This window comes from Vollenhovia emeryi, unplaced genomic scaffold (genome assembly GCF_000949405.1).
Source record: "Vollenhovia emeryi isolate VEMERY1.0 unplaced genomic scaffold, V.emery_V1.0 DF939182.1, whole genome shotgun sequence".
NCBI classification, from domain to species: domain Eukaryota; kingdom Metazoa; phylum Arthropoda; class Insecta; order Hymenoptera; family Formicidae; genus Vollenhovia; species Vollenhovia emeryi.
In genome coordinates this window covers 551,675-561,281 of record NW_011967184.1, presented here as the reverse complement: position 1 = coordinate 561,281, position 9,607 = coordinate 551,675, and the positions used below count along the sequence as shown (strand labels likewise).

The following is a 9,607-nucleotide window of genomic DNA, read 5'->3' as shown; positions in this document are numbered from 1 at the left end:
TTCTTTGTATGCAAAAAAAATTCATGAAAAACGCCTCCAAAATCGCAGTCAAAGGTGGTATCCTGCCTTAATGTGAGAGAGAAGTACATCAGTGAAAGACGTTATCGTGGTCATTTCGTGATCGTGTATTAACTCGGAAGTTTATATGGAAGTTTATATTCTTAATTTTACCATTTCATCGGCAAAAGTGAATGCGTAGTCCGGCGATTGCATGATTTTCATTGCAGGTAAATTTGAAGAGGAAATTCTCTCTGTGCGTAAATACTAAATCACGAATTGCTTTAATATTTCATCCTTGAGTACTGTATCCTTTATTATAATCGAGCGCTTAAGAGTTTACCAACAAATCTTTAGCTCGGCAAAATAAGGAAAGAAGTCGAAGGCGCGTTCAGCAGTGATATTCATTTAGAAGTCGCCTCTGCAGAAGAGAAACGTACTAACTTTGATCAGCGCTCAATTATTTTCCACGAGACTTGTAGATTTGAAACAATGGATATTTTAAGTTTCTTTTCGAAATGTATCGGATTTTGAACAATACGATTAGCGCGGGCAAGGATGTACACGTGAAACGAATACAAAATCACGAACGCAGGTGCAGCGCAGCTGAGGGCACTTCTGAACCTGCCGAGCACGGATGCGAGGACACACGCGAGCCCCTCGTCCCATTTTGAGGGTCGACAATGGACCACCGATGATCCTAACGCACCGGTGAGGTCGAACGATGATCCTTCGACCGATGGAGACTGCGGTGTCCAAAGTACGAAGACTATCGACAGCAGCAGATCGAGCTACGACAGGTTGAACTCCACCTGGGACGACTGCAAAGCCACCAGGCCGACCTCTCTGGACGACACTTCCGGTATACAAAGTTACGAATGGAGCTTGGAGACCCAGAGCGACGCGCAGAGTACGCCGATGTGCCTCTGCGACGAGCTGGCGATCGCGTCGAAGGATCGCACCGCGATTTTCGGAAACGTACGCTCTTTCGTTATGAAAGCCTTTGTATAAAATTAATTGCCTCGTCGCCGTGCGATTTATCCGTAGACTGAAATGGGATCAATTATGTCGGCAGAATCGAGGCGCCGCCATCAATGAAGCAGTATCTATCCTCGAAGGTCTTCAGGGAGATCCTGGGAAGGTTCTCCTGGAGGAGGAGGATCGATTCTGCGACAGCACGTCTGCTCACGATCAATTAACCAGACTGGCCCTGGCCATCGAGACGGACGTGGAAGCACCGGCGGTTCCCGACGATCCGAACAATTGGATGCGCCGTCTTCGCGATAGAATAGAACGGTTGCAGCTCGCCAATAGAGAGATCCACGGGGACATACGCGGCTTACGTGCAAACTTTCAGGTAAACGTCTCGTCCCCTCGCATATCTTTCGCCTCTCATCGACGTGAAATTAAGGTCTCGGCTGCAACTCAAACGGCTTCAATCTCTCGAGGAAGTCGGTGTTAGGGACACTGTGAAGATATGAGAAGTGCAGAGATAGTTTATATACCGTACCGATTGCATTTTACTATTCGATATCGATTGCGTTAAATATGCATGGCAAGCTTTTTTAATTTATGCGAAATGGAATCTTCGGCAATTGAGATTTTTAGAGAGGTCGCAGCTTGTCAATTTTTTATATCAAGAGCAATGGATTGGAATTCCATCCAAGTATTTACCTGGGGTCATAAATAATGCGGTATAAAAGGGGGCTTGCTTTATTCTTCAGCTCCAAACCGAAAGACTTAATATCGCCAGGAAATTGAAAATTTTAATATTAAGACGGGAAGAGGTTGCGAATAATAATAGAAAATATATTTTGGTTTAAAACGAAAGTGCCAAGTTTTTTATCTCATTGCAAAGACATCTAGAAACCTGCATTACTTATGGGACGACACAATATATCCAAAGTATATGTAAAAAAAGAAAAGGTTATCTCACTTGCATCTCGACACTCTGTTGCCGAAACCGTCGTTATACAATATTCATACAGCTTGTGAATTTTGCAGTGCGACGAAAAGAAGGCAATCAATTTGTTGGATGACACAACGAGGTTGCTGGAAGACGTTCACGACCTGAGATATTTCGACGACCTGGTGAAGCTGCTAGAAGGCGAACTCGAGAGAATCTCCAGAAGAAATTGGCCGTTTATTCTAGGACACAGCAAACCCCACGAAGAAATGAATCTAATCATCTGACTATGATCTCAACGATCGTCGCGAAGATCATGATTGCGATCTCCAACACAGTTACTAGTCGATTGTGCAGGATGAAAAGATTTTCCTCGGCAAGAGGATGTAAGTGATAACGGCCTCTTTTTCCTTAACCATTGAGTTCGATGTTCATACAGAAAAAGTCCTCTTCTCTCGGCGTGGTGACTTAAATGCTCCATGAAAATATTGAGACGATACGTGCATAATCCCCGAGGATAATAATCATAACTGTAGCACAAGAGATTGAATGTCGGTATGGTCCAAATCGAACAAGATGATCTCATTTCTCGGCAGGGAAATCGATTTCGTAATACATTTTATCGAAGTGAGTCTCGTGCAAATAATGATTGTAAAATATGATGATTATGACAGAAGCGGCGTGCGGTATATACTCTGAATGAGTCTGATCTTATTTCTTATTCTTTCTTATAGAATTTTCAATAAAACGTTGAAACTTGAACACAGAAAATACTTGCGTTTAATACACCCAGAAAAATAGAGAGCAAACATACATATGCTTATTATTACTAAACAATTTATTAATTTATAGGTCGTACATATTTGAATTCGTGTACATAGCACCGAGTAAAAAAATCCCTAATACAACAAATCGTTGCTACTCATCGTTACATTCGTCGCACACTAGGTTTACTGCTATCTCGCCGCGTTTCGCGAACATTTTTAATGCCATTTTTAACACCCGTCCACATCGCGTTAAATATTCGTACTTTGATAAGCTAAGTCTACACTTAGTGGGAGGCCTGCTCGGCGTCCCGTTAATACTGTCACCCTTGGCCTCGCTTTTTCCCGCGGAGCCGCGGAAATTAGGTGACGTCCGTGCGCTGCATGTGCCTGATGTGCTGTCGGGAGGAGTCGTGGTAGGCGATCCCCGCGCGCAGCATCTCGCCGTGTCGGAAGACATCGTGGGACGCGGAGAAGGACGGTAAAGTGGGCAACGACGGTAGCAGGCAGCTCAGCATACTGGGACCGCCGTCCGAGTAGATCCCGTTGGTCGGAGGCACCATAGACGTGCTGCACGTGGCCGGGGTGGATCCCGTCAGCGGATGCCCGTTCTGATCCCCGGAACTCAATAGGCTTGAGCTCGTACCCATCAGATTCCCTACGGGCATCGGAAAGATCTAGGTTTCGACATTACGGGGCCGTTGTCTATACACGTTTCTATCATAATAAGCGTATGCAGGACAATTTGAATTGAATTCTAAGTCGATTACAAAACGTGTACGCTAAGGGGGGAAAAAATTGAAAGGAGACTTTCAATCAGCAAAGATTAAGATATTAAAATATTTAATATCATATGAGATAAATAATAATTTGTCGCAGTATATTTTGAGAGTAAAAACATCACGATTACAATGCCACTCATGTGACAACGTGAAACGGAACAAAGGTAAAAAAACAATTTTTAAACAAACGTGAAACTTAACGTCACGAGGATTAATCGCGACGGTATGATAAATCCCATCGCGAGAGGATATTCCGGTCGCAATCGCGTTCTCGCAAAACGTTGATAATTATCAGTGCTTATAACCGCGCGGTGCAGAATTTATGCCCACGTAAAGGAGGGACTTGCAATTCGCGTGAATATGTTCGCGGTGTAATCGCTTTAGTGAAAGCGATAACGCAATTCGGTGCGTCCCGTTAATCCTTCGACAATATCGCGTACATCATATAATGCGCACGAAGCGTAACATTAAAACTTTAATGCCATTGTGTAACATTTCTCCGTCGAATCATTGGTTTACGACCATGAGCTCTCATTACCGATATAATTACTCTTCAAACGTTCTATACACGGAGGAAATCCTTATCCAGATTATTCTATCGCTCTTCCTCTCTTCGTCCAGCAAATATCTTTCTCCGTATTAATTACGTTTGAATCGAGATATTCACGCTGGATAAATGACGCAAGAATCATTTGTAGAAAATGCAACGTTGTGGGAACCCGAGTGACTTGCGGTTCACCTGGAAGACTGACGACGCTCGAGGCGGAACTGACGGACGAGGCGATCGACAGGGGCGTCATCATGGGGAAGTCCGAGGCTTCGGTGGACCTCGCGGCGAGGTGCGAGTCCAGCCTGGCGGTGGGACGAACGCACGCGAGGGACGGCAGGCCGAAGTCGCTGGCCCTGTCCACAGCCGCCGCCGCCGCGGCCGCGGCCGCCACTGCCACGCGTCGATGCCGCACCGCGTGTATGCCGGACTTGCCGCTGTTGCCCAGACCGAAGTGCAGAAGCTCCAGGTGTCTTCTGAGGTTTCTCGACTGGCGCAGAATCGCGCCGCACAGCGGACACGACACCGGCTGATCGGACAGACTGCGTGCCTTCGACAATCCGTCCCCTAGAACGAATTCGAATCTAGACAGACTTGAGTAAAACTCGCCGTCGGGTCGGGACATCTCACTTCTACGCGATCCAATTCTAGTTAAACGATAGACGTGACAATAATTCGATCGGCCATAATTGTGCGATTAACGCTACGCTCGTATTTTGTGGAAAATAAGACAGCATAGAGAGTACTTTATTCGTGCTTTATTGAAAAAGAAAAGAAACTGGAGTAGTACATTACACCCATTATCTCTTATTTCTTTCTCAATTAAAATACTAGCGGTCTTGGGTATGCACTATTGTCAACAGTCCACGTACGCAGCGGAGCTCGCAGCGGAGCGTTACAAAATAGGAATGTGCGCCGATTATTTTCACTCGGTGGCTGTTGGAAGATCCTCGGTTTCAATATAAAATGGTAGATGGTAGCCCGTATTCTTAGAAACGTACTGCTATTAGACCATGCTGTGGCAAGGGAGGGAAGGGGTGGGGGGTGGGGGGGACGAGAAGGGGGACTAAAGAGGCAGTAAATGAAACGCAGTGGACCAAGTCGAATTGCACCAGTCGCACGAAACCCCCGATTATCGTGTAAAGCCGATGGTAAAAGAATAATGATAAATTTCACGATAGGACTTCATTCATTACGCTTAAACCTGCATCAGTTAACCCTAGGATACTGCCTTATACGCTAAAACGTTGGAAGATTCTTGTATAAAATTAAACGCGCAAATATACTCCGAACTTTCGACCTAGTTAAATAACGCGTACGCCAATAATTACGAATAGCCGCCCGCGCGAATGTTCGTGTAACTATACAAATGTAATGCAAAATATCTTTTCATCTCTCCTCTGTCTCCGTGTCCTCGCGTAACACACGTGTCACACACCACTCACCGCGATACCCCGGGTATCGCATCACTTCAACACAATCAGTAACCGAACAGAAGTCAAGAAAATTAACTAGAAAACTGTTCGTCAACGATACTCCCGGCGAGTTGGTGCGTCTCGCCAGTACGTTTATCTGGCGATCGTCGGCGACGGGACGCTGTCCGGCGACGACACCACGCTCTCGGGCTCGTGCGACGACGGCGAGGGTAGAGTGGGATTGCAGACTATCTGTTCGCAGTCGTTACTGCCGCTGTCGGTCCCGTACGTCACCGACGACTGATCGTTGTAACCCGACACCTCGACCTCGGTCTCGACCTCGGTCTTGATCTCCGTCAGCATCGGGTCAGAGTTGTCCGAGTTCTGCTGCGCCGTCGTCGTCGTGCCCATCGCGTTCGCCGTCGAGTTGTTGAACCGGTACTTGCACGAGGACAACAGGTGCCTGCGCAGATTCCTCGCCTGGCGCAGGGTCGCGCCGCACAGCGGGCAAATGCCCGGGCAGTCGGAGGCGCCGCGCGCCTTGGACTGATTCGCGCCGCCGCCCGACCCCGTCTGAGTGGCCGCCGCCAGACCGGACAGTGCCAGGCCGGGCGAAAAGCCCATGTTGAGGGAGCTGTGGAACTGCGGTATGTGCAACGGCGAGAACTGCATCGGCATTAGCGTATGCAGGTGCGACTCGCCGTCCGACGCGTGATCCTGATGCGCCGCCTGATGATTGTCCGCGACGGACGAATCGTGGAGTCGGGGTGAATGACTGCCGCCCTGATGGTTGTTCGCGTAGTTTCCGACCAGGCAGTTGCCCGCTGTTAACAGACACAAACACAATATTACCATACGGGGCTGAACTGACGTTGCTTTGGCTTGGTTTGAATTTGTCCCTTCCCCCCTCCCTCTCTCTCAGTCTCGCTCTCTATCTCTTTCCCTTCCTCTCTCTCTCTCTCTCTCTCTCTCTCTCTCTCTCTCTCCCCCCCCCCTTCACTCTCGCTCTCTCGCTCTCGCTCCCACGGTCGAATCTGAGGACGACCAATCAGAAATGCAGTTCAACCCGATCGATGGTTGTGCTTGTGTCCGTTTTAATTGAAACGAAAAAAAAAGGCCTACGTGGGTGTACGAAATCTCTCGCAGGCGGTGTAATTTTTGGTATGGTATTTTATACGATACGGCTACTGTGCTACAAACGTAAATACACCGGACACAAAACACAAGTGGAAAATTGCCGTTTTATCATTGCTGTCTTGCATGCTTAATTAGGATCAACTCAAAATAATTGCGACAGGCGTAGAAATGGCCCACGAACGAAGTAAGGAAAATTCGTGTGGCAAATGGTATTGCGCAGAAAAGAAGTGGGTACTTTTATTGCGAGGTGCTGCGAAAGCAGAAGCAAAGTCCGTCGCACAGCTAATCTCCGGCAGCTCGTCTCTCGTCTAAGAAATCAGCTGAACGGGGGATGAAACGTTTGCGGGAACTCCACGTTACCTGCGTCATCGGTCTGATCCATAGCGTCGTCCTCGTCCTTACTTTCGTAAGGCATCGTTCTGTTGTTGTCGTCCAGAGGCCTGCTTTCGCTCTCGGCGGCACTACTGGTGTTACACTGCCACTTTCCCGAGGACGTCGACGACTTCCTCCTCTTTTTCCTCCGTTTCAGCGGGTAGTGCGACGAGTTGACCGTCGCCCTCGACACCCCGTCGTTCGTCGCCGTCGGTAGCGCGGACGCAGGGACTTCCTCACCGCTCTAAATGTACAATAGCATACGCTTTACACGTGGATCTCAATCGCTCCGTCTTAGTTTGAAATACGACAAGACTCGGGGGGCGAGTCAAGGTACCTCCGTAAGTATAGTCGGCGGCGTTAATCCGTGAATGCACAGACAGTGGGCAGCCTGGAGCAAGGAAGGCAACTGCGCCGGCTCGACGCTCACTTCTCCTCGGTACACGAACTCCAGCAGAGACTCCAGGTCGTCCGCCCCGATTCCCGCCAGCATAACCACCGGATGCTTGCATGGCGTGCTCTGAGAGAGAAAGAGCAACACGTTCTGTCGTGAGTCTCGCGTTAAGAGTCCCTCCCGTCGGAGGGACACGGCGCTCACCTTCAACAGGTCCAGCAGGAACGGACTGGCCGCGCAGAGAACGATCTTGTGCGCGGGAAAGCTGCGCCCGCCGGCGGCCAGGGTGACGTCCACCAGATCGCCGTGTCCCCTCAGCAGCTGCACCGCGGAGGCCAGGGAGGAACTGAACTCGCCCCAGGACAGACTGTACAGCTGGCTGCTGCTACCCATTCCGTCTCCAGGGGCTTAGCTGCGACAGTGAGAAAGTTAGTGGCGGGGGGAAAAAAGGAGTCGACGTGAAACGACGTCGCGGTCGTCGAGAGTGTCGACAAGAAATTCGCGCCTCAATGAAACGCACACTCCCTCCGCACTCCACCGATTCTACGAGCGTCGTACACGCGCCGGGGCACTCGCGAACGTCTCCGCGCCGATCAAACAAAGAAACGCACATGTGTTACTTGACAAGCGGCGGGGCTTGTTTACTGGAGGAGTCGAGCTCCGATGTTCGCCGCCGGCGCCGAAGATCCACGGTGAGCCGCCAGCGAAGGCAGGCTATTACAGTTTGCGCGGCGGATCTTTCAACGCTGGCCCCGGGATCGTGCGGGATCGCTCTCGGATTACTCCAGGGGCAAGTTGAGAGACAGCCGGGCGGGAGATACGCCAGTGAACGAGACGAGAGGGTCGGCGAGATGAAATCTCAGCGCGAGACAACGATCCGGGGAACCGGCCTCGGGTACCGCGTTTCGATATCTCGGGGGATCAGGCATGGGGCACGCGTGCACCGACAATCCTAACGCGGACTAACGGTAACGACGCGCTCGTGCCTCTCTCCCCCTTTCTCTTTCTCTCTCTCTCTCTCTCCTCTCTTTCCCCGTCTCTCTCTCCTCTCTTTCTCCATCTCTCTCTCCTCTCTTCCTCCGTCTCTCTCTCCTCTCGTTCTCTCTCCATTCCCTAATTAGTGCCCCCACCCGATTAAGCGTCGCGGCGTCGTGCCGCGAGTTAACCTAACAAACGGAGGGATCGCTACCTGCGTGACGGCTTTGGGCCTCCTCTCACGTCGTCGTCGTCGTCGTCGTCGTCGTCGTCGCCGCCGCCGACGGCGACGGGGACGGGGACGGGGACGGGGGCGGGGACGGCGCGGCGAGTCGCGCCTCTCTGCTTCCCAGGGGCCGGGCGATCGCGCGCCGCCGTCGCCGAGTCGCCGCAACCAGGTTGGAGAAAGTCGTGGCCCGCGCGGGGGTCACCTGGGCGCATCAAAGTCGCGGGTTTGCCCGCGCGCGGAGGACGTTTCCTCAGAACGCGTGCGTCGCACGCATCGGGAACGGCGCGGGAGTGCGACGTCGCCGATGATGCTGCTGCCCGTCGTCGTCGTCGTCGCTGTCGTACCGTTCCGTTCGCGAGCTTCGGCGCGGCACGCGGCACACACCAGCACACACTCTCTCTCTCTCCCCCTCACAGGCGGGATTCAAACCCTGTCGCAGGGGCGATCGCGTATGCGTGTGCACTGTATACTGTATACAGTGTACGGTATATACGTCACGGCGCGTTGCGCGACGCAGCGGGGGCCGCGGTGGCGCCGCCGCGCGGCCGGCGGGCGAGGCGCGAGGCCGACCGGAAGTCTCCGCCGGAAACGAAGGGCGCGAATTGGAATTTTCGGCGGCCGCGGGCCGCTTGGACCCGACTCTGATTGCGCCGCTCTCCCTTTAGGAGACGCAAATCGACGCGAGTCAACTCGCTCGAGCACAATCTGCCATTGTGAAACGGCAAAGATTTTAAGGGAATCCCTTAGCCACCTTCTTTGCTGACACAGTCAAATATAGTTTCTCGCTTGTTCGCTTGTAATTTTTATTAGCTTCTATGCACAAAATAATGCCAGGATAAGTTGCGGACCGCATAGCGGAACATTTTCATACTTAAGACACTCAGTTCAGAAGTTTAATAAATAAGATATTGGTATTTGAAAGTCTCAATTCGTAGTTCTAACTAAATTTGAAATTGGCTTCATAAAATTGCAGAATTCTTCCACACGATTAAAGCGCGCACAAGGACAAAACCAGGGACAGTCGACTTTATACAGGGTGTCTGATGCAAAAGTAGCCAACTTGAAAATAGTGGTAGATTGGGTTAAACC

The 9,607-nt window shown here is 50.7% G+C and overlaps 2 protein-coding genes across 9 annotated transcripts in view; one reads left to right on the top strand and one right to left on the bottom strand.

Moving 5' to 3' along the window:
* LOC105562913 overlaps positions 1-2,674 on the top strand; it is a 17,509-nt gene extending 14,835 nt beyond the window's left edge. For all 4 annotated transcript variants that reach the window (XM_012014083.1, XM_012014082.1, XM_012014081.1 and 1 more), the window contains exons 4-6: positions 593-975; positions 1,073-1,354; positions 2,002-2,674. In XM_012014083.1, coding sequence (XP_011869473.1) covers positions 593-975; positions 1,073-1,354; positions 2,002-2,190 — 854 coding nt within the window. In that variant the 3' untranslated portion in view covers positions 2,191-2,674. The remainder of the gene's footprint in view (positions 1-592; positions 976-1,072; positions 1,355-2,001) is intronic.
* A 46-nt stretch (positions 2,675-2,720) lies between these two features.
* On the bottom strand, positions 2,721-8,523 carry LOC105562914 (transcription factor GAGA). 5 transcript variants are annotated; one of them, XM_012014086.1, is made up of 5 exons: positions 8,504-8,523; positions 7,258-7,726; positions 6,909-7,164; positions 4,189-4,563; positions 2,721-3,325 (listed from the first exon to the last, which is right to left on the bottom strand). In XM_012014086.1, exons 2-5 carry the CDS (start codon positions 7,705-7,707, stop codon positions 3,030-3,032), a joined length of 1,377 nt encoding a protein of 458 aa, XP_011869476.1. In that variant the 5' UTR covers positions 7,708-7,726; positions 8,504-8,523; the 3' UTR covers positions 2,721-3,029. The 5 variants fall into 5 exon arrangements, with proteins under 5 accessions (XP_011869476.1, XP_011869478.1, XP_011869475.1 ...); XM_012014088.1 differs by lacking the exon at positions 8,504-8,523 and having other exon boundaries at positions 7,258-7,440; positions 7,519-8,325; XM_012014085.1 differs by lacking the exon at positions 8,504-8,523 and having other exon boundaries at positions 7,258-8,325.
* Between the last annotated feature and the right edge of the window lie 1,084 nt (positions 8,524-9,607).

Bases quoted from the DNA above. Each gene is read 5' to 3' on its own strand.
- LOC105562914 (XM_012014086.1), bottom strand. From the start codon at position 7,707: ATGGGTAGCAGCAGCCAGCTGTACAGTCTGTCCTGGGGCGAGTTCAGT. The intron at 4,564-6,908 runs GTAACGTGGAGT...AATTCGTTCTAG, and splicing joins GGATCAGACCGATGACGCAG to GGGACGGATTGTCGAAGGCA. The intron at 3,326-4,188 runs GTGAACCGCAAG...CGATGCCCGTAG, and splicing joins GAGCGTCGTCAGTCTTCCAG to GGAATCTGATGGGTACGAGC.